This window comes from Balearica regulorum, chromosome 15 (assembly GCF_011004875.1).
Source record: "Balearica regulorum gibbericeps isolate bBalReg1 chromosome 15, bBalReg1.pri, whole genome shotgun sequence".
NCBI classification, from domain to species: Eukaryota; Metazoa; Chordata; class Aves; order Gruiformes; family Gruidae; genus Balearica; species Balearica regulorum.
Genome location: NC_046198.1, coordinates 18879556 through 18904517, shown reverse-complemented (window position 1 = coordinate 18904517; position 24962 = coordinate 18879556). Strand labels below are relative to the sequence as shown.

Here is a 24962-nt window from a genome sequence, read left to right as displayed (position 1 = left end):
GCAAAGGAAGAAAACTGCTAGTCTCTGGCACAAGTACATGCCTTGGGGTGACTGGAAAATTTCTATATGGGACCTGTTGAATTAACAAGATAAGATGAACCCTTCACCAAATCCCAGAGAACCTGGGTAAAATCTGCTTTTTTGGATATACGTAAGTTTTGACTTATGTCGGATAACCTCAATGTCCATGAAATTAAACAGAACAAGCAATCTGAAGAGTGATGATGCTCATTTAGTTGTGTTCCCCTTTATTAGCCAGCTATTGAGAGAATGGCAGGGCATAATCATACATCTTCTAAGATAAATTCTTATCTGAAACAAGACCCTTAGCAGAAGCAGATCAGAGGACGCTGCACACAGGTAGAAGCCCCAAGTCACATCAGAACATGGGTTTTATGATGATGCATTTTTGTAAACTGAAATATAAACTTTGAAGGCTGAGATATTTTGTAGCAGTTACATAACATTGTAAAAAATTACCCTCTTTATCTTAAAATTTCACTTGTTTCTGAATTATCCTTTCCTTGGGACAGGCTGAAAAAACATTGTTCTCCTAAGTGATAGGAGCCTTAAGAGTTGATAGCAGTGATAAGGAAGCAATAAAGGTCTAAAACCAATCTCTGAGTTCCTAGTAATAGAGGTCAGCTTGGAAAAGGCTCAAGAGAGAAGAAAGCCTTTTCTTTTGTGATGATTGGTGCTGGTGGGTTGGTATCAGTTACCATATGAACACAACTGGATTGACACTCACAGCTGTGCATCCAAGTGCTGATGAACATCTGTTTTGGAATGGGAAATTTCAGAGCTGATTGTTTTGAGTAGAGAGGAAGATAAGGATCTCTCTCTGAATCATTCCCTGCATTCCTCAGGAAGCGATGTATCATAGTTATGGTGGGGTTTGACTCACTGGAATTGCTATCCTCAGTATAAGTCCATAGCTTTCTTCGTAAGTAGGACATCAACAAAGAAAGTAGGAAAACTAAAAGCAACTCCTATAAATGAACAAATCTCTGAAGCCATAGGTAAAAGCTTTCTCTTAAGAACTGCCTACAAGCATCTTCCATTTTGAGCCAGTGGCAAATAAGAGAAACTGACTAGGATACCTGGTACATCACTTGTGCCAAAGCATGAGGAAGAACTAAGTAAGAGTGGTGCCATAAGAGTACCATTAAGATAAAAAAAATATAAATCTTTAGCCTTATGTATTTATTTGCAACTGAAAAATAAAAGTCCTGCACAGACTAAAATTTTGGCAAAAGAAGTACAAGCCCATTGTATCAGCAAAACCTGGTACAGAGATGTTAGGTGACTTGATCATTTATATATGATGCAGATGACACATAAGAGAGATTCTAAAAGCACTGCCTAGAATTAGATTACAAAACTATTTATCATAATGCTTATTGCTATCCACAAACCTTTCTGATTTGTTGGGTCTGACCAACAAGTGCATGCTGCGTGATGGCATTTTGTTTTGATTGTGGAGTATGCATCTGAGGTGCTGTCTGGACCAGGCCAGAAGAAGAAATAGGAGCAGGTATTTGTGATGGGGTCTGTATTCCAGCTTGTGACTGAGCCTAAAGGATGAAGATAAAATACTTTCATTATTCATATCTCACAGTAAGTTACATCATGTAAAAATCTGTTGCATAGATTATGCAGAATAGCAGTAGCATGTATCTGGGAAGGATGACCGTGAACTGTGTATATGAGACAAAATTTTTACTAGTTGGTAGTGGTAAGCTCCCAGCTAAAAGGAGGTGTTTATTTTGCCAATAGAGTTTAAGAAAGATAAAGACAAAGTGGAGAGGGTCCAGTGGAGAGCAATGAAAATAATAAGAGATAGAGCATAACCAGTAAGAAAGGACTACAAGAACTGGGTTTGAGTAACCAAAAAGACAACCGATGATGCAAGAAAAAGCTTGTTTTTAAGAAGATCATAGTAGTTTTCAATGGCCACTGAAATTTTAGCTGGTAGTTAGGAAAACTTTCTGTAATATCAGTGAAGTGAAATACCAGAACAAGCTGCTTAAAGTTGTTACAGAATTCTAGCAGGATTTTAGAACCATTTAGACAAAGATCTGTCTGGGTGTGTAGCTAGCAGGAATAGCTCTTTCACTGTGGACTGTGGTGCCCATGCCCATCAGAATTTTACAGCCCTCATAAGTATTACTAAATGTGATGGTGCACATGCTAGCACCAAACCCTAGGCCCACAACATGCCACAACAGCCAAGCACACAGTGGAGCTGAAAGAATACATTGCTGACACAATAACCATGTGGGTGGCAAGGGCTATCATCTAGCTATGTCCCAATAATGCCACTGGGAAGTATATGCTTAATTCTGCCTTAGACCAACAGGTTAAACGGAGCATCTGGGAACAAAAGTCACAAAGACAGCAAGTACTAGAAGTTATAAAGAGACTGGCTCTTAAGTTTTTCTACTCTTTTTCCTAAAGCAGAAACAGGCTAAGCCTGATTTTTAAGTTAATCTTACAAGCAGCACATTTACCTATTTATACTACATCAGGCAAATAGTGCCATGCAGTTAATATGATGAAAAAACTCCACCCTTACCTGCAACTTTATATTTCCAACTGGTAGCTGCACTGCAGTGGTAGAATTCGGTCCCTGGATAGATAGTGGAAGGAGCAGCTGTGCAGTTCCTTGGGTAGTTAATAAAGCTTGAGGTTGGGCAACAACTGCAGTTTGTGGCTGCCTCTGTGCATTAACATAGAATTGAGAAATGGCATTCTGAGGTTCGGCTTTGGCCACAGGTATCTCCTGCTTGATAACAACTGCCTTTTTGGCAACTGGATTCTGGCCACTAGTATATACCGATTGTCCTAAAGCATGACTAGCTACAGGTACAGACTGACTTGTAGTAGAGCAGTCAGTAAGAGCATTTTCATCTTTGACAGCAGCATTGAATTGCTTCTGTTCCAAAGCAGCTGAGTTACCAGAAGCCTGAGACTGTTGCTGTTGTCCCCGTTTTTCAACCTCAAGTTGCATTTTCAGTACTTCCACAAGTTTTTGCTCTTGTTCCAGTTTCCTTTTGAGTTCTTCAATCTGCTTTTCTTTTTCTTGAAGCTTGCGGTCCTTTTCTGCAACATCAAACTCCATGGTTGAGATGCTTCCACTACTGCGATTCTGATTATCATCACTCATATTTGCTCTTAGTGGTGAAGTACTTAAGAACTGGGATGGTGACATCATGGTCATCATCTCTGTGAAAGTATCTGCCATACTAGTATCATCTGTGCTTAGACTAGATTGTTCTGAAGGAGAGGGAGATATAGGCAAAGGAGAGCTAATGTTTTCAGTATTTACTACTTTGCAGCCAGATCCGGTAGATGTCTTTTCTGGAGGAAAGCTAGATATCGTATTAGCCACTGGTTTATTTAGTGTTGCAACAGGAAATGCCACAGTCACTTCCCCAGTGTTACTTGTGGCCCCAGTAGAAGTGGTTACTGTAACAGAGCTACTAGTAGCAACCCCATTGTTATTAAGATCTTGGTAGGGTTTCAGACGCTCAATAAGATCTGTTTTTGTTCCAGACACTGGTAATCCCCTCAATTTCAACTCCATTTTAAGCTCCGCTACCTGAAATAAAGCATGATAGCAAAAAAAAAAAAAAAATTGAGACTTATATACATTCTACCTTATTACATCTTACTAAGAAAAAATATTTTCCAGCATATTCAGTAGTTATACACCTCTGGGTTCTGACAGCATGCATGATCCATGAGCACATTTCCATGACCTGCTACTTACTTTCACTGTTTTAAGTGGCCAAAACTGCACTCGTGTTCAGTTGTTGTACAATGAATAGTAGCAAAGTTATGCTGATTTTTCATAAATATTCAAAATGGGAAAATGAACATTAATTTAGCTCCAATTCTGGGCTAAAAAACTTCTGAAGCAAACCTGCAGACAATGGCAGCGGTGCAGCCATCACTAGCAGGCTGAAACCCTCTGTTACACCATCAAGACAGATCTATTTCTGAGAAATTTTATCAGGTCAGTTGGATAATTCAATAGACCCACCAAACGCAAAAGGCGCGCTAATTAGCAACTGAACAGTTACAGCTATATGCCATCTGGGTTTCTTTTACAAACATAAAAAGTATAAGCAGTCAAAATTTATCTAATTTTTGATAGAAAACTGTTCTCATTTTTCTAATAAGCTTACAAAGTGAAGTGCAAATGTGTTAAGTGTGAATTAATTCTGTGCTTCAAAATATCAATTAAAAACAATGAATGGCTTTTGTTTATGATATACATACACTGCATCTAATTGTAGATTAGATGTACATATTGGGCTATATGTATGCTAGAATCAACTCTAAAAGAATAAAAGGTAGTGACCTCAGTCATATTTCAGTACTTTGCCAGTCTAGAATTTTAAGTTAGAAGTCTTCATGATTTGGAAATTCTGAAAAATCACAGCAATCCATTTGTATAACTGTGGCAGATGCACCTGCCCTGACAAAGCCTGCGGGGGGAAAACCCTCCCGCCACAGTTTGAATTACGCCCACAGGGCAGTGGCAGTTTCAGCTGACAGGAGACAAAGCTGAAGTCTTTGGCCAATAGGGACCTATGCGACCATATATGACCACAGGTCAGATTTGAATTAGGTATAAATGGAGTCCCATGAGAGGGCCATCTTGAGTTGGTCTCCCTCGGGGCAGTGCGTCTGTGGTCGGAGGCTCTCCCTGTGGGTTGGGATGCCACCTACGGCTCATTTTCTGTACAGATTGAGAGACCTCATCTTGCACAGGTGAGTGACTTTGTGCATTTTGGGTCATCAACCATAAACCTTAGGAGCTCTTAAGTCAGTGGTGTAGTATTAATATCCCAGCCAACATCCTGAACCTGTGGATTGTTAATGTATGTTGGAGCCAGTGTGGTTTCAGTTAGAACAAAACTAGTTTTTCCCCTTCCATCTTGTAAAATAAATACTTTTATTTGATTGTTAACTGGACTGGCCTAGTTTGTATAGTTCCGTGACAATATCATCTCTGAACCACAGCACTTTTATATTAAATAACTATCTACCTAACAATGATTATCAGCTGTTTCCCCCAATCTGGTAGCCTCTACACTTGCTTGAGAGTTCACTCCAATTTTTCCTGTTTTTCAACAATGCATTTCTGAATTCCCAATCAGAATTGCAGAAGCAGCAGGTCTGCAAGTATGGCTTACGTTACTGTTACCACATTAGCAGAAATACCAATAAATTATGCAGAAATGGATAAATGAACAGCTTTAATCACTGCAAAGCACAAATTCAGATATTAACTTAAATATCTTCAAAAGTTAGCAACTTAAAGTTTGAAAAGCTTGTTTCAAACGCTGTTGTTTGAATTACATTTTATAGATGTTTCATATTAAAAGATTGGCTTTAACTGACAATCATACATTACTGTCTTGGGAATCTGACCTTGCAAAACCTTTTTATCCCTTCAGGTCTAAAAATACTCACTCCCATCCCTTAGAAACCCAACACCTTGGTAAAGGAAGGGAGAAATGAGTAAACTGCCCACTAGATGTCCCTACTCCTCCGCTCAGGTTTGGCACATTCGTGTTAATTGCTATTGAAAGGATAACCCCCCACCAAGCTGCTTCAGATTCATTTTCATAGGTCCCTCACAGTATTAATTCCTGTTCATCTTTTCTGAAGGAAGAATATTCCATGCAGTGCCTTCATACTGCAGATTGAACAGAATTTACAACTTCAATAAGCCCTTACAAAATTTAGTGTTCATTTTCAGATGATGTGTTGAACTCAGGTAAGATCATCTCTGGCATTAGAGCAGTGACCTCTCTGAATATGTTATTATTAGGGCATCTTAATTTATACTGCTTAACTAAACCTCTTCATTGATATACTAAAATTGTGATGAGGAAGTTACTGTTCCAGTGTGTAAATCTACCTAGGCCAGAACTTCACATGAGTGCACTTCATATTTTACACAAGGTATCAAATTATGTACTTATACAATCTGTCTGAAATTCTTCTGCCTCTTCTAATTCTTTGGGAAAGAAATGTCATTTCTAGAACATATGCATGTGAGGCAGCTAAAACAAAACAAAGATTTAAGTCTAGAAGACTTGTGTATGAAAACTTTGACTACCTTATTCTAAACAGTTAAAAGAACAGTTTTCATTGGTAAATAATATCCAGGCTTATTCTTGACTGTTACAGTTTGCAAGTTATAACCTACAGTGATGCACAGGAATGGACAAATCCCTTTTATTTTTTTACCTTCAAGTCATCCAAGCTTGAAGGTAGAGGTCCTGGTTTCCGGCTAGGAATATTACTATTCTGTCTTGGTGAGCTGGCAGCTGATGTTGGTGTGCTGTTGTTCAAAGTATTCAGTTGCGTATTCCCATTGTTGCTCTGTTTGTCATTCAGTGGCCTTCAAGTGATAAGAAAAAGGGGGACAATAATGTCAATACTAAATATATTATGTTTTCAATCAAGAAGCTGTGATTCTGAATCTAGTGTCTATCAAGTTAACGAATAAATCTTTTTTTACAAATACATATTTAACATAAGACATTACCGTTAAGTATTTTTAGTAAAACAGCACAGGTAAGAAAACAACAGAGTAGTATGTTGTTATTTTATTTTCCCTTAAGTGTACTGATTTATGCTTCATAGTTTTTATTATTGTCATGGCATCCCTGAAGGATACTATGGACTGCAGAATCAGTTTATACAAATTAATCATCAGCTAGGGCAACTAGTCACTTTTTTGTTTGACATCAGTAAAAAACCCCCTCACAATATTGAACTCTATGTATCAAACCTACATGCATGTCTAATGGATCTGAAGATGATGCATTTTTTTATCAGCTGTACTCCTAAGAAGAATCTCATACAAGGATCTCAAAATAATTGTAAAAAATTTAAAAATGCCATAATTTACACTAGGTACCGTAAGTCAGCTCTTCTATTTCGTTCAACTGATTTATGAAGAAATGTTTCTGAAATGTCAGTAAACGGAACATAAGAAGCGTGGGTAAGCAGGCAGAAACATCTCTAGTCCAAATGTTAGGATACATGGTAATTATAAATATAACCACAGATGGTATCTTTAACTTTTCTAGCCTTACTTGGTGAGGAAAAATAACTCAGTGAAAACTCATTTTAAAAAAAAAGCAAACCCAACCCAAAAAAACCCTCAACAACAAACCAACCAAACAACCCACAAAAAACCACCCCAAACCCCAAAACAGTTCAAAGTCATTTGAATGTAGGGTTGTGCGACTGTGGCACATTACATTGTAAGCACTTATAGGAAACGATTGGTCTTGGTGAGAATGAAACTCTGCAGATAGTCAGTGTCTCATACGCTACAGAGTGCTGGCAACTATTTGATGATTTATTTTTCTGACTGCTTCTACCTATAAATCAGAAAGTGTACTTCTGTTAAAAGTGCTAAACACTGACGAGGAACTCTCATAAGCATCAGAGATGAGGCTATAAGCAATATAGAAATTTTACCTAATTTAAAATACTGTTTCTTCTATTTGTAAACTGCAAAAATGCGGTCTGTGAAACTGATGTAAAAAGACAATAAAAACACAATAGTACCTGTCTTTGTAAAAGCCACCATCTGTAAACTTCTCTTTGCTCTGCCTACCTATGTCATATCTGAGTGAAAATGGTGTCAAAACTTCCTTGCTTCTGCAAAAATGCTTTTGAGTTTCAAATATGCGTCTGGTCAGAAAAAACACATCTGACAGGTAGGAGGTTCTGTTTCCATGTCACACAAAAATAACTAGGACCACTTAAAGGCTTGTCAGACTTCAGGAGTATTTTAACAACAGAACCACCTCATCACCTTGTTAAATGAGGCAAATAATACCCGCAGTGATGCACATTGCCATTCAAGTTTTTTTGGCTTCCAACCATCTCTTAACATTTGCAAAACACATTTACTTCTAAAGCATGAAGTCTATAACTGATGTATGTATCTTTTCTTTAAAGGACACAAACAATACTTCACATACTTCAGTGGTGCAGGTAGAATTGTCTGGTAGTTGTAGTGTTGTTGCTGTTGGCTCAGGATCTGCAGCTGCAAAAACAGTTGCTGCTGTTGTAGCAGACGAGCATAGTTGGAGTCCATCTGTGGCTCATTTTTCTCACCTTTCTGATCAGGTGGAATATATTGATGATACTTCAATTTTTTCACCCTTGGCTTAGGTTCTTTACATTTCTTGCTCCGATGCTTATCGTTTGGGTTCTTTGGGTGGCTTTGCTGTTTATGGATGGAAAAGATTGAAACAACTCTAACAGACATCTCATTTACAAGCGGTTATGCAAGGTACAAAGATATAGCATACAGGAGCAAGCACATTTACTGCAAGGAGTTGCTGAATGCAATTATCCCTGCAAACTTGCCCAAAAGGATCGCTCACCATCCTTGAAAAGTTAAATGTACTCCAGCTGGTTTACACTGTACACAAGAAGGGGTCATCAAATAACAGTTTGTGAATGTTTTTGTAATAGATGGCACAAATGAAGACAGGGATGACCTGTCACTGCAAAGAGGCATTCTTCAACAGGTAAGTTCAAAGCCACTTGGCACTTCATGCAAGTAAAAGCTAGTATCTTAAAGTCCGTCTGTAAACACCTGCAGGTCAGAAGTACTTAGAGGTCTAGATTAAAAGCATGGACAGTCTTATAAATTACAGGATTACTCTTATGAAACTTTCAGCAGTATCCTCATTAGCAATACCTGCATATGTGGTGAAACACTCTTCCTTTACAAGCTCTTTGAAATTATTTTGGGTGAAAAGTTGAAGGCAGTTACCTAGTCATACAGAAGGTATCACACAGCAGAAATCCTGTGTTGATCCATGCACATTTATTACACAAATAGCCTGTTTTGAGGGATATCTGAATTTGTCATTAAGGTTCTGCATTAAGTAAGGTGGTACAAGTCCAGTGATTTCACTGGATATAGCCAAATTTATACTAGAAATCAACTATTAGAGGTCATCCTTGTAAATTTAACTGAGAATTAATTTCACACAATTAGATAGAAGTCTACATACATATCATTACGCAGCTGAAGACCTTTGGCAAAATTGCTGAAATGAAATATTATAGGCATCTTCTAACACAACTCCCTATCTAATTGTATTTGAAAAAATTTTCCATGCTGCTGGCTAGGTCAGTGCAGTAAAGAGAATTGAGTATGTTCTTCTGATATTCTAACACAAAGATACAGTAAACTTCTCTCACACAGCGTGTTCTGCTTCTACAATAAATGAGCTAAGAAAATAGTTGCGGAAAAGGAACAAAGCCGTTCACCAGTTTGGTTACAGGTAGACTATGAATGTGGTTGCCTCTGTTCCTATTTTAATAATAATTTGCCTCTGTTCCTAATTTAATAATTATTCTCCATACAAAACTAGATAAGAATAATTTCACCAATAGAAAGTAGAAACTCAATATTGCAAAAATCTATTGTCCTTACTTCTTAAAACCTTCCATAGCAAATGTAATGCATAATTCTGCTTGAAAACTTTTGTACTGTTAGGACTTCTTGAAATAATGAGCCTGTCCCTACAAACGTTAATGGTTGATCTTAACATACAAAAGCTTTCAGTCAACAACCCAGTACATTCTCCTGAACACTAACAAAAGTTGTTGTTAGTTATAGGCACTATAGTCCTCAGATGCCATTATTACAGATACCTACCTTTACTAATGTTGGCCCAGGCTTTGCTGAAGATACAGTATTCGTGGTCAGGGTGGTTGTAGTAGTAGAACGTGTAGCGTGCTGCTCGATTGTAGAGGGAGTTTTGAGAAATTCAGGAACTGGAGAGGTTAAAGGTGGATACTAGTATTAAAAAAAATATAAGGAAAGAGAGAAACATTAAAAACATCCACCATCTAATTGGGAAAAAAAAAAAGTGAAAAGGTTAAAACAATTTACTATCATGTCAAATTCACAAAATATTTTTAGGAGGAATGGCAAAAGCAGGACTTTTTGTGTACATTTTGGCACACTTCAAATACAGCAAATAAGATAAACTGGTTTCTTACCTTGACTTCTTAGTTTGCATTTTAACTACTGCATGTAAATGTATCCCAAAATCTGTTTTTACCAGTATAGGTTTACTTCTAGTTTCACCAAAGCAAAACAGTAATTGATTTCAACATCACTTTTCGTAGTATTTTTCCAACATTAACATTTTCCTTAATTTTTATTGTTTTTTTTCTGCAGGTAAAAGGAATGATAACCAAAAAAGGATGTATGACAACATACAAAAAAAGCCCTCAGAAGGGGCTTTGTTTTCATAACCTTTACACTGTTTTAATTTGCAGAATTCTTTTCTCCTTTTAACATACATGAAAACAAATAAATATAATGAAAACATTTTCTTTCTCTCTTAGAAAATCATAAAAAAGTGCTGTAAGGACCTTCAGGAGTAACCTCACCCATTCAAGTCAATGCTGCTATCTGCTGCTAACTGTCAAGTTAAACTGCTCCTAACGTGTATTGTCTCTGTTTGGTAGCCCAGAATCAGATTAACTAATTGATGCCAGTTCTTAACTTTATAATTGCAAAATTCTTCTAGAACTGACAGCTGTACTTTTGCTCCTGGCATAAGGATAAAAAAAAGACATCTTCTATAGAAGGTAGTCAGTCAGAATTACAGGAAAGGGTAATGTCAAATTTCTTTTCTTGTTAGCATTACCAGGTTTCATATATGAAGGCTTCTAGAACCAAAGAATTAGAGATTTCAAGTATATAACTAATTTCTAAACTTTTATATGCAACTACATACAGAAAAATATTTTTTAAAAGCTATTAATTATAAATAAAAGAGGAGATGAGTTAAAAATAATTAAAGGAAGAATGTAATGCATTGTTAGAGATACCACCAGTTGTTATTACTCTGCTTGAAGCAACATTAAAATTCGACCCAAGACACAGTACATGTATACTGAAGCAGCCTACTGAAGTTACACTGCTTTATCGGTACAGAATTGAAGCCTTCACTATTTTCTGTCTGTGACATCAGAATCTTGAGTACACAAGGAGAATCTTACACCCAAACCAGTGCTATCAGAAAAGCCTCTCTTTCATGAATGTCAAACATCAACATAGGAAAATGAACTTCTTGTTTCAGGATGATTGTGCAGCAGCAGAGCAGATTTATTTTGAAGAGATAGCTTCCTACTGTATTTTGATGGCAACTGCACCTCTGTGCCAAGATGTACATTTCTTCTGTATTTGACTGTCAGCACAATTATATTACTGCGTAGGTATGATCTAGTAGCCTGAACTTTACTGAGTTTGCTCCCTTGCTGTTAGAAACATCATGTGTATAATTTCTTCTATAAACTTAAAAATTCCATATAAGCTTAGGACTTTATTATTATTATTCTCTTCCTGGCACCACTACGTCTACCAGAAAATTCCCAGAAGTCTTCCTACATAATAACCAAACTTCACTGAGCTTAACTTTGTTGTATCAATTTTTTCTGTGCTGAAATTGTTTTCTGATTTAAAACCAATTTCCTTCTGTAGTGAATATCCCTCCAATGGGATATAGACTCTGCACATAAACAGATCTCAGCCCTTGTTTTTCTAGCTACATAAAGTAATTTTTATTCTTTTCTCATAAAAGATTTTCAATTCTCTGATCATCCTTTCTTGTTTTTGTTTTCATGAGTCTTTGTTGGATATAAGTAACTGGAAATGTACAGGATATTCCATGTGGGGTCTCACTGGATCCTTACAGTAGCATCAGCACTTCTACTGGAATCATTTCTTCTGACATGCAGTTTTACAGAGGAAGTACGCAGTAGCTCACAGTCACTTCACTGCTGGCCAATGCACCCCAACTCTCTTCCTCCTCAGCTTTCTCTTGAGTCAGAGTGCCCAGGTTTCCACGTTTCTTTTTCATTGGAAAGAGAGATGTTGTGTATTTTTCTTTTTCAGAACTATTCCATTCTATTGGAATTCCATTTCTCTCCTGAAAGTCAAATCAACCAGTACTTTCTGCATAACAACCATCCAACTCTGTGCCTTCCGATTTTTGTTACACGACCCGTTCTTATGTTAAGGTTGTTAATGGTAACATGAAACCAGAACGTCCCCAAATCAACTCCTGCAGAGCACTATTATCAATCTCTTTTCAACTCAATACTTACTTCTTTCTGTCTGATCTCTGCCTATCTCCATCTTCTCCAGTTTTGCTTAATACCATACAGTATTAAATCCAGACAGATGAGACCAGCTGTATTTCCATTGTTTAAGAAAGCAATTAGATTGCCTAGTACAATATTCCTTTTATAAAAGCCCATCCATTTCCCTTATATTCTTATCAGTAAATATCCTTTTTCTTCAGAATACATTTTAAACCCTTGCATTCTAATTAAGTCAGATGGGTACTTCTCCCTAATTCATTTCTTCTTGTGCTCCCCTATTCTTCCATGAGATTGTACCACAAAGGACTAAAATCAGTTTGCTAAAAACATTTTGTACACATTTTGCAACTTTATGTCCTGGTTCTTTTGTATTTCTGTGATGGCAATTATCAAGCTGCCAGTCTGCATGCACTAAGCTCTCCGACTTTTCTTATAATTAAATTATAATAATATTCTATCTCTGCATTTCTTTTATACATTTTGCTGCACCTCCAACCATCAGCTGTCAACAGGCAGCTATAGCTAGCTTGCTGTAACCTATCTGTACAGTGGTTTTGATCCTTCTGTAGTGCAGTCATCCAGAGGAAATACTGCTTTACTAAACTGCAATACTTAGTATGCCATGCCTACTCACTGAAACACTGCACACATGCCTGTCTTGGAGTTGTGTCAGTTTATGGTGGCAGGCTAAAGATATAAATGCCTCTATTTTTGTATCCAGCTTTCAAAGTGTTTGCTCTGGAAAGCCTCCGGTATCTACACAGTATCTGTTATTTGCTGGACGTGCATAAGAATTGGCAGGAGACCTTAGAGGGACTTACCCTTTAAAAAAAAGACTTCTGGATGCTGTATCCCAACATATTGCTTTCCTGTTGTGATCAAGTTTAAAAGGCTTATTCTAGTTATAGCGGTAACATTTTAAAAAGCACTTAGTTTGTCTTTGAATCTAAGTGTCATGTACAGTATTACCATAAAGCACAGGAGAATTCTAATGATCAAGATTTTCTCTGGTTCTTAAACTTTCTTTCACTGAAGTCCCATCTAAAAAGCATTTTAAATGTTTGATATTTCAGCTTATTCATACATAATCTTTTACCATTCATCATCTGGATCCTTCATGAACCCAAACAAATAACTTGACTTCAAGCATACTATTTAGCAACCTTTTATAGGCTATGAAAACGACTCCATGATGACAGCACAACAAAACTCTTTAAAATGGAAAAGTTAGTAACTTTCCAAAAAAACCCACCCCAAACCAAAAAAACCCTCACAACCCAAAAAACCCCCCACCTCTTTAATTCATATTGCTCAAAACCTACAGTGTTAAACATTCTCCTCTTGCCATAGAGTAAATTACTTTTTCCTTACGTTAGTCTGTTATCCTAAACTACAAAGGAATAATAGCTACATGAAATACAAAGCTTTTTACAGACTTCCCAATTTTACCTGGAAGTGTTAGATGAGGCAATGAACCATGCATAGCATTTACTTGATAAATTTTTAAATTAAAAAACTCTAAATTAACAGGTCTCAACTTTACTTCATAAAGTAAAGATTATATCCTTTGAACAGACCTTCTATTTCCAGTTACAGATAATATGATTTCTGGACCTTTTCTTCTAACTGCAAGTAAGCATCTAGCAGGTCAGCAGGCTACAGTGAATATATTTTTAAAAGTCATTATATTCTGTCTCCTCAAGCACAATACTTCAGCTGTTTTGAAGATAACTGTTTAATGCCTTCAGAGTTGTGAACACCACAATTTGATCCGTTTAGAGTGGTTTGCTTAAAATGCCTAATTCTTACCAGATGCATATACATCACGTTAAAGCAAGTTTTAGGTCATCAGTCAACGAGAGCTGAAGGTTCTGAAAGTTGTCTTACATCCTTGGAGGCCTGGAAGTGTGTGGAGGAGGAAGCCTTGAAAAGAACTCTGGCAGCACTCCACTGTTTTCAAAACATTCTTTGTATTTTATGTTGTAATAAGATGTAAAATTTGTCAGAGGAAATTAATAGAATGAAGGAGCAATTTCCCAGATACATCTCCTGTAGAGACATGCTGTGCTGTTATTCTTTATTTCAGAAGGAACAACAAGGTAAGCATCTGTTTTATTCTGCAGAAGAGCAGCTTTGCATTTTAGATCTGCGCACAGAAGCGGCTGTAATATGTTATGAAATCCATAAGCAAAGGACTGAAGTCCTATCTGAAGTGCTTTTTCAATCAAGTTCAAGTGCTCTGTTATTTTGTTGTTGCAATCACATATCTATCTTATGCTTCTTGAAAAACTTTTACTTGAAAATCTTTTACTTGAAAAACTTCTGGCATGTATTGCTTTGAGAATTTTTATTTAATTCTCCATTAGGAACCTAACTCTTTACTTAGGAATCTAATTTCATGTGGTTTGTTTTCAATTTACTCAACACAAATTACATTCTCGTGACATAAATCCCAGTTCACATCTTAATAGGTACGTTAGGGAACAATGAAATAAAGCGGATGTGCTGTACTTTGTGTCCAGCATTGTTTTTGAATATGAACTTAGCAATACTTTTTCTATCTACTATAGTAATTCCAGATCCTGAACTACTCAGATGTCAAGTATTCATGGTCATTAAGACAACATCATTTTTGGAGGACGAACAATATTCATCTCACATTTAACTGTTTAATTTAACATTACTTTATACAGTAAGAACTCAGTGTGCAGTTCTGTCTTATCTTTTGTTCATGTCTTAATTTATAAATTGCAGCACAGTTCCCTATGTAGAGCCCTCTGAGAATTTAAATATATAAATAAATGCATTTTCCGAAAGAATGCTTAATAAAACAATAAGCATGAAAATAATTTGAACTACAAGGCTATGCATCTTTTTTCTCCTTTGTGTAGTGGAGAAAGTAATGAAGGAATACTCTTAGGAAGTCCTCCTGAAAAATATTCGTTATAGATTACAGTTGATCAACATTAACCTGAATAACGTTACACATTTATAGTAGTACCATTCAGGTATTGGTCAAATTTTGATACACTCTTAAATTCTTTCAGATTAAAGTATTTTAATGTTTGTGTTATATAGGCTAAAACAACTTGCTTTTACCAGGTACAGACTTGCATGAAATGAAACAAGTTAAAGTGCTAAAGCTTTTGAATTTCCATCATATTCACACTTTCTGCTTAAAGAATACTGCTCAAATTAATACACAACATTTCAGCTAATTAAACAAAAATGGCATTACTGAAATTTCTGTGTTTCCTTATACACACATGGTTTATTGATACCAAGTACACAAAACTGAGTGCAATATTATTAAACTGTTGTCATTTGTAAGTCACTTCATACGTATATATAATACTGTGATGAAAACCCATGTCTCTCTATCCAGAGAAAAAGTTCCATTAAAGTTGCAGAAATCTAGTTAAAAGCAAAGCCTTCTCTTCAACTGAGCTGAAGTTAGTGAGTTTAAAATTACTACCTGAGGTATGACAGAAAACATCATAAACAATCCATTTAAGCCATAGTAACCTTTAAATAAATACACATCTCATTAATGAATAAACTTACTGATTAACTCAAAGGTGAAGATAAAGAGCCGTGAAGCAAGCACTGTTCAAGATATTCTAGAAAGCATCCAGATAACTGATTATGCATATAATCCTGCGTTTTCAGTAGCTAATATGACCAAAGAATTTCATTTGTAGCACATGATGTTTGTTTCATTACTGTTTTGGCAAATTATTTTACATCAGCACTTTTATAATGTGTTTAAAGGTAGGGTGTGTGATGTCACTGTCTATTTCAAATCACAAAATAAAATTGTTGTAAGAGTTCTCTTTCAAAACTAATTTTTACAACTCTTGTGAAAACAGTCAAGCATTTTCATTCAAATCCGCTGTTCTTTAAATCCTCATCCATTTAAATGCTCTATTATAAAGACAACATTTGCAGAGGCAGACCTCGTTACTTTCTTTGTAACTTGAGAAAAATACTAAAAACCTCATAGAAAAATCAACATAAAGGTTATTTTTATTTCTTAAATAATAAATTCCTTAGGCAGTATTTTAAAACTATAGGAGAGAACATTTAAATCATGTGGGAAACCTTATTTTTTTATGGACTTTTCTGGAGATAATGGAACTGATGGCAACTGTTCTTTCAGCTAACTTTAATTCTAAACAAATTCAAGACCAGAATGAAGACAGACATTAAATAATCAGTAACAGCTGCAGGAAACCATGGAGATGACCTTTTAAACAACTTCTGGGAAAGCTGTAGATCTTCTATGAGCCATAATGATTTTTAGTGAATTTATGGCTTTACTACAGTCTATGGGAATTTCAGCACTGCCAACAGCTAAGCCAGAGTTCTAGTCTATACACTCCCAAACAGAAAATGGAGTCCCAGACACTCCTTTGCAACAGCAAACGTATTCATTCCATGTGAAACTATGCCCCATTTCTATAATGCCAGACCAAAAAACATACTGTGAAGATTTTGTTTCAACATTTAAAAACTGTACCTGTGTTGACGTAGTAGCATTTGGTGTTATTGGTGATGGTGAGTCACTTGTTTTCAGCTCACCAGGGGAAGCTGCTGAACCCTGGGATTCTTGGCTGGCTGGCTGATCTGGTGATAAAGCATCACTGCTGTCTTCATCAAATGAATAATCATCCAAAGCTTGAGGATAATTATCTTGTCCAACTGCTAGAATGTTCACAAAGAAACAAGCAAAACAATTTTTTTAGTTACACAAATTAAATTTAGACGTTGGTGGCAGAATTAGCTAATTGCTAGAAAATGGTTAAGTTTTCAGCACAGTCTAAACGTATGGTACATAAATATTTATTGTGTTTTTAATATGGCAGGCACATTAAATCATATTCAAACAATCGATAAAATTAAGTGCATAGCAGAAGTTGTTTCAACAAGAGATTAAAAGGTACGTTCAACACGTGGAGTGCACAGATACCTATGACAGATTGAGTAATGGTCACATATATTTGATTATTTTGTAATAGTTTTTATTAAGAAACAAGTCTTTTCAAAGACAGTATTATACTCCAACTATATAAGTCTAACTTAGTTTGAAAGAAAAACAGGATAATTTTAATTAAATGATGACAGAGTTTAGGACTCGGAAGCTGAAAGAATAAGTAGTAATAAGCTTTGAGTATGTTTTCTTCTAGTGACCTTTATCCTCAAGAGTTAAATTATTATTTTTCCACAATGCCATATCTGATAGAAGCTGTGGGACTTCTACTTGCCTATTATAGCTTCTTTAACGCTGGAATCTACAGGAAGAATATTTTTTTCTACCAGTTCCATAGGGCCAGGCCTCTGAGCAATCTTCTCATTCAGATCATCTGCCAACCGAGCTCTCTTCAGTTTCATCTGAGTGGCTTGTAGTGAAGGCTCTGCAAAGGTCTCTAGAAAGATGTATTGATTTAAATATTCCCTTCCATCTTTTCTCCAATTTCATGACAAACAACATTGTCTTGTCTTTGCAATAACCATTCCACTTTTATCAAAAGCAGAAAAAGTATTATTCTGAAAATTGTCAAATTAATAAGCAAAAATAAGATTAGTGAGTAGATGATGTTCCTCCCCATGATCATGTTTTTCTATAAATATAACCTCTTTTTTAACAGCAGTAATACTTTTGGTAAACATTTGTATGATCTCCAACATTAAAGCAGGGAATATAAAATAATAAATACTAATCTGAAGCAAGCACTTGCTGCTCTAATGCTGTACCAGTGTGAGCTGTGGTAGAGGTTTAATTAATCCACTGATTTTTTTATTGTCTCCTGACAAACATCTTAAAAAGTTTTCCTTTAAACATAGCTTCTAGCACAAATTTGAGTCTTCAAAATTGTATTTCAATGAAAACATGGAGGTAGTCTGTCAATATGGATATGATCTATCAATATGGAGACTCCTATCTGAGTTTAGTATCCAAATGCAAGTTTTGAAAACTAACAACTATCAAATTGACTTTGATTATGGTTATTTGGAAAGATTATGGTGAAACACATTAATACAGCCCCATTCATAAAAAGACTATTGTTTAAAATTACCTGAACAAGGAAAACAACAAAGCAGGGTAAAAGTCAAGTTTGTTAAAGATTGTTTGGGGAGGGTGGGGAAAGTACAAAGCTATCAGGTTATTTGAGGGTATGAATAGAAATTTAAGCAATATATACGCTAACAGTACACACACGATGGTATAATTACAATTATAGAATAAAAGCAATATGCAATTGCAAACAAATAGACAGTTGAGAATACTTTCACTGCCACAGATGTATCTATTATTATACAGACTTAGAATACAGATTACAACGCACACTGTAGAAGTAAAGAAATATCAAGCTTTAGAAATAATTCATATCAAAGCCAAATTCAGTTAGAAAGCTGAGTGCGTAACAGAAGTTCCTTCTAATAGCAGCTCAAAAGGTACATATAGCTAGGTACAAACCTTCAAGGATGTGCATTCTGACCAGCTCAGACCGGTCTGGCCTGCTGCGAATCTTGTGCTTCAGAAAATTTTCAGTCTTTAAAGGAATGAGAAAATAGCATTAACTGCTGTTTACTAGAAAAATCAAAGTAGTTTGATAAATTACTGATGTCCAATCAATGAATATTTGCAGTTGCATTCAAATAGGTGGACATCACTGTCAGAATATGGGCAGTAGAGGGGTTTGTTTTGTTTTCTTCTATTTTTCTATCAGTTAAGCAGTGCTAATGAATTTCTATCTTCCCCAAACAAGTTCGGAATGTTTCTGGATTTTATCCCATACCACCACACAAAATCATAATAGTATAGATTTGGTACAGAAATTATGCACAAGCATAATTTACCCAGTATCCTATCCTTAACTGGAGGTAGTTATGTATTATTATGACCATAAGTTTATCTCCCCCCACCTGATCTGTGATCAGATTTGACACCAATATTTTATTTTAATGGATTCTTCCAAGATAAAAGCATATGTTATTACTGTAATGGTAATAATTTTTTCATGTACTCAGGGACTTTAGTATCACATACAACTGACTATCCATTTTCAGATGTTAATTACAAGTTTACACAAACTGGTTTACCCTGGCTCGCTCCAGGCTCTTTATCTGCTCATGGAATGCAGCTGGACTTTTCAAAGCTGTGAAAGGAGAGTAAAAGTTAATTGACAGGCAGTGATTTCCAAAAGAAATATCTTAATCAGTATGTTTATATGGGTGTTTAACACCATCTCAGAGTTGTGTTTGCATCTGACCAGGCTCACATTTGATTCATGCTAGTTGTATTCACTTACATTTAACAGAGATGACCAATGCTTCTATACAGAATACTTGGAATATTTAACAGGTATTACCATGTAACAGTTAACTTTTTCACTAAGTACACCAGGGTCTATTTACCAAAACTGTTCCACAGTAGAAATTTTATGAGGTAAGGTTCAGAATGCCAAAACAGTTTCATTTATTCCACTGTATTTATCATCTGTCTATACCTCATATTTGCTGTTACTAGAGAGAGCTGGACTGTCCCTTAAGAACTATTTGTGATTTGTTTTTTTTTTTTAAATTGTAGAAGCCCCAAATGTTCCGATTAGAAAACAGAACGATGGTTAGCTGCTAAATAGCCAAAAAGAGTAAAAAACCACTATTCAGCTAGAAATAATATCAATCTTAGAGTGCTTCATCTCAATTGGACTGTTGAAAGGAAGTAAAATGGCAGCAGGCACGATCCATCTCATTTGTCACACTTTTGGCAGATATAAGATACTGCAAAACAAAATTTTTAACGCTTTTTGACAGTTTAGAAGTTTTTTCCCAGGTTTCACTCAAAAAGAAACAGATCATTCTGTTCCTGAAGATAATCAACACTACAGACCTGGGAAGGTGAAGATGCTTTAGCAAAGCAATCTGAAATGTGCTGCATACTTGGAAACCTTCAAGAAGAGATTAGCTTTAAGATACTACTGTGCTTTTGAGCTAGAATTCACCAGGGCACACGGCTATTTATAATAACATAATTTTGATATGCTTTCAATGGCTGGTGTTTTTGTTTGTTTTAAGAAAAAAAGAAATCACTTTTCACAGTTGAATCTTCTGACAACTTAGACCTATTATCTTGAGCCCAGTCTCATCCCACACTGTTCACTTAGGGAGTCTCGATGTTTTCTGTGCACCGCTCATTCTGAGGCCAGGCTGATCTCCAAAACAAATCAGAAGATGTTACACTAAATAATTAGCATAGTCATTGGGAGCCCAACTGGAAGAACACCAAAACATCTCTAAGGAGAGAGTTAACTGCAGTTGAATTCTAGGCCACTAAATATCCATATTCAGGAGGACCCTCTTGTGATTCCTAAATTGATTTTAGGTATTGAAAGTGCTGCTGCTGAAACAACCATCATCTCTAACAGACTGAAATCAATAAAAGAGAAAATGGACTCTGAGTGCAATTTCATAAAGCATGTCAATTACTTACTTTCAAAATAGAAGTGCTGTGAGTTCAGACATACAAATGTAACAAATATTCAAATTTACAGACATAATGTGCTTGTCAAAGCACTATGATCTGCAATTAAATTCCAGTGGTAGAACAGAGTTAGAGATAAAAATGGTTTACTGAAGAACTGGTAATTTCTTGCATAGCTGTCAAGGATGGCAGGTAGCCAGGCCAAAGAGTCAGAAGCTCAGCATAACACATCTCCAACTGTATTTATGAACTTGGTGACATTGCTGCCTTAGTGAAACACTTCACACTACGGTGATTAGCAGCATTTTAACTCTCCCAAAGATAGCACCCGAAGGCATTCATTGAAATTTTACCACTACATAATCTTTATTTTGGAAGAGCATACAAAACTCTTAGACCAATTTGGACAGTTTGCCAGATGTGGCAAGTTGATCAGGAACTTCTGGCAACTGGAAAAAAATGTTATAAAATCAAAACAGTTTTCTAAAAAAAAAAAAAAAAAAAATTAAAAAAAATTCCACAAAGCCACTTCCCATATTCTGAGAAACGTATTTATACTCAGAAAGGCCTAGGCACAGAAGCTTCTGCGTTAGGTCATATGATCCAGTGTACGATGCCCAGCCTAATCCACTGCCTCATGTCCTGTAACATCACAGCTACCATCATGCAAGATTTGACACAGAAGACACGTCTGTTGGCTCATAGATCACAACTTCTATGTGTCCTTTGTTTTAGTTTTGCAACCCTTGCCATCCTGCTCTTTAAAGACTGCTGGCTTTGTTATTGATGTCCATTCATTTATATAATTCAATTTATTCCAGTAAGATTAGCCGTAATTTAAAGAGAGAAAATAAAAGGAAAATCAGACTATGTTTGCAAATCCTTGCGTTTTCATTGTGATGACTATTTTAACTAAAACATTAGGTAAGCATGATGAATTTACTTCATACTCATTTAGATTACCAAAAGGGTCCCACAAGTCTTTTCAAATGATTAAGTTATTCTTAATGATCCTCACAGAAATGCTTCTCTTCATTATTTTATATGCCCAGTTCATAATTAATACAGTAAAGCAATACAAATTACTGGAAATAACAGAAGTCTTACGTGGCATGATGCCCTGGTCCACCAGCTGTTCTCGTGTCCGTCTTTGTTGTAGCCTTAGCTGAAGTACTGACAAAAGAAAACAATCATTCATTCATATGTAAGCACACTATCCATCTTAAAGTACAAAACCCCCCCATTCAAAAGATACCAAGTATTTCAACTTTAGAAGTATTTTTTCCCCAATGTATTCAGACCTGACAGTAACCTCTAAGACACCTATCATTAAGGATCAACTGTTATTAACATAGTGTGGAGCAATTGCGTCCAATCCTTAGTTGTATTGGAGTTGGCTGCTTTTCGGTTACATCTCTTAAAGGGACTATACATACATCCACTGTTTCTATCAGCTAGGTCTCATAAGAGGTCTTAAGTATACATCTAAACCTAGGATTCCCCCCCCGCCCTGCTTTGTAACTCTACTCTTAGATAATAGATTCAAGAAAACATAGCAACGTATAGTTTATACCATAAACTGCAACACAATGATTATACAGCCTTCTTACATGTCTTAAACCAATCTTACGTGACTGCTCTGTGCTGAAATAGAAATTATGTTTGCAGAGCATTTTAAAAGAAAAGTTGTATGTGTCTGGTTATTGTTTTTCCTTAAGGACTTTTTCTACAATATAAAGGCTTATTGTACATTTAAATAAATCTTGCTGAAACACATAAAGAGAAGCCAGATTTTACCTGGCTTATTTAAAAACACCAAAAAAGTGATACAATCAGGAACAGATCTCATCCTCTCTGAACATCAGAAGGTGCTGTTTTTCTGATCGAGATATGTGTTATTATAATTATTTCAAGGACCAAATAAATCCAATACTGTCAAATTTGGAAGAACTGTTTACATTTTTAGATGTAACTTCATCTGTTTCATTACATTTAATAAAACGTACAAAGATTCTCATCTTAATATAACTCATGTGACACACATTAAATACTATATCAGGAAGTGCACAAAACCTGGGGGAGGGCATAGACATAGAGGCCTCATACTTTCAAAGATTAGAGCTTTTTTGTAAATGTTCCCGGGGGGGGCGGGGGAAGAGTAGTTTGTTTCTTTTGTTGTTCTCTTCTTGTTTCTGTATCAATTCATCATAATGCTTCATAATTTCTTAAAACACATATAGCCATTACCCTAATGTGAAACTTCATCTTTTGAACAAGAGATGCTCAAGATGCTTGGTGAAGGGAAAAAAAAAAAAAAAAAAATTTTACATTCTTAAATTCTGCCTTAATAGCTTATGTATGATTATAACATGCTGTTCCCATTGTATTTCACAAGGAAGCAAAACAAACTAATGCATTGTCCAAAACATCAAAATGAACGTAATTTGTAAAAAATTAGGCTAAGGACAAAGTTTGTTGTTTTCAGAATTTAAAAGGAACCAGCTTATTTCCTGTTTTACAGTACAGGAAGGATACTCCTCTGGCTAAAGCATTAAGACCGGGAATAGCAAGTCTTGAAAACAAAGACATTATTTTCTTATGTCACACAAACGTTGAGAATTTAAATACAAACATTTCAAGGCTGTGGCACAGCAGTTCTGCTCAGAGTTTATAATATTGTTACATATGAATTACAATGGATAGAGATGGGAGAATGCAAAAGTAACAACAGTAACATGTAAATTAATGGAAAGTCATTCAAAATGTATTGAGTTCCTCTGGAAACTTGAAAAAAATCTGCTTTACATAATGAATTGTATTTTCCAAGTTATATTAAATGACTGTAAAAAAGTTAACTGAAGAATTATTTTATAATAGTTTGAAGTTTGGTCTTCCTTAATTTCACGTGACTCCAAGATAAGCCATGACCTCTTCTTATGGTATCTTACTAGTAGATGCAAACTTCTGCTGCCTGAAGTCTTGAACCAACTCAAATGGTGCTGTTACTCCTTTCAGCAGTGCTCCCTAGGTTGGGTTTGGCAGGCCAGTCTAGCTAGCTACGTACTCCCATTAAGTTCAGAGCACGGGTAGAGAACTTTTCTGCAGAAAAGCATGTGGGTCTCTAAGCCCAACTGATCTAATCTGCCAAAAAAATGCAGGTAAGTGTGGGCAAACATACATTTATGCAACTGTACATCCAACTTTAAAAATCCACAAGCTTTATACAAGTGTGAATTAAGAAAAATAATGTATTGGGTCAGAACTTAACCCATTTCTACAGAAAACTTCAAGAAATGCACATTTCAATGGAAATGCATTTTAAGCATACGATATAACATTATGATGTTAAGCTTCTATCCCTGGGAGCACTTCTAAGAATTTCCTACTGCCCCAGCACAAAGCACTGAGAAATTCACTAACTGGTGTGGTGTTTACAGGAAAGCAAAAACCTCTGATATGCGCTTGTTCTGGATTCTCTTGCTTACTACTGTAAATCAAGAAAGCTCAGAGTTAGTCTTAAAACCAAATGGGTAATCCCTTTAAAAATCTTAAATAAGTTTTACCCATCCAAATGATGCGAGAGAGAATTTATAAACAGCATGGCAAGACTACTTGTATTTCACACCCAATATTTTTGGTCTTGAGTAGATTAAAACTTGACTTTCTTCTGTTCTTTGCTCAAACTATACTTCTTTTTACACAACTAGGAAGCTGTAGAAAGGGATGAAAAGCATGTCCTGCTCTGGGCAGGAATCTCATCCATGCTATACAGCTGTATTTAGTCCAATTTTACACCACACTTAAAATTGGCTTTAATGGAACACTAAACACTACAGATTTGTCTACCAAATCTTTTACCTATTACAAGTCAGTTTTAAACATATGCGCCTCTGAGCATTCAGGCTCAAGGTCTTCAAGAATACCTGTTTACAAGGGCATGTAGTGGTAGGACAAGGGGTAATGGCTGTAAACTAAAAGAGGGTAGATTTAGATGAGATGTGATGCAGAAATTCTTCCCTGTGAGGATGCTGAGGCCCTGGCACAGGTTGCCCAGAGAAGCTGTGGCTGCCCCTGGCTCCCTGGCAGTGTTCAAGGCCAGGCTGGATGGGGCTTTGGGCAACCTGGGCTAGTGGAGGGTGTCCCTGCCCATGGCAGGGGTGGGACTGGGTGGGCTGTGAGGTCCCTTCCAACCCAAACGAGGCTGGGATTCTAAGAAAAATTACATGCTCCAACATCAGTTATGTCCAGCTGATATATGTCATCTGACACAGTAAGTAGTAGTTCTTTCATCACCTGG

General features: G+C 36.1%; 1 protein-coding gene and 1 long non-coding RNA gene across 14 annotated transcripts in view; one reads left to right on the top strand and one right to left on the bottom strand.

The window, feature by feature from the left end:
• Nucleotides 1-14455, top strand: part of LOC142604022 (uncharacterized) — a 31349-nt gene extending 16894 nt beyond the window's left edge. Inside the window, exons 4-5 of the long non-coding RNA XR_012837924.1 lie at nt 8521-8576; nt 10247-14455. This is a non-coding gene — a long non-coding RNA (uncharacterized LOC142604022). The remainder of the gene's footprint in view (nt 1-8520; nt 8577-10246) is intronic.
• The window catches only part of MRTFB (myocardin related transcription factor B), an 83478-nt gene that overhangs the window by 11001 nt on the left and 47515 nt on the right, over nt 1-24962 (bottom strand). For 7 of the 13 annotated variants that reach the window (XM_075767820.1, XM_075767822.1, XM_075767811.1 and 4 more), the window contains 10 exons: nt 21773-21838; nt 19285-19340; nt 18659-18734; nt 17445-17606; nt 16700-16884; nt 9719-9859; nt 8022-8269; nt 6268-6421; nt 2576-3601; nt 1416-1574 (listed from right to left, as the gene is read on the bottom strand). In XM_075767820.1, coding sequence (XP_075623935.1) covers nt 1416-1574; nt 2576-3601; nt 6268-6421; nt 8022-8269; nt 9719-9859; nt 16700-16884; nt 17445-17606; nt 18659-18734; nt 19285-19340; nt 21773-21838 — 2273 coding nt within the window. The remainder of the gene's footprint in view (nt 1-1415; nt 1575-2575; nt 3602-6267; nt 6422-8021; nt 8270-9718; nt 9860-16699; nt 16885-17444; nt 17607-18658; nt 18735-19284; nt 19341-21772; nt 21839-24962) is intronic. The other 6 variants (XM_075767812.1, XM_075767816.1, XM_075767818.1 and 3 more) reach the window with 2 other exon arrangements.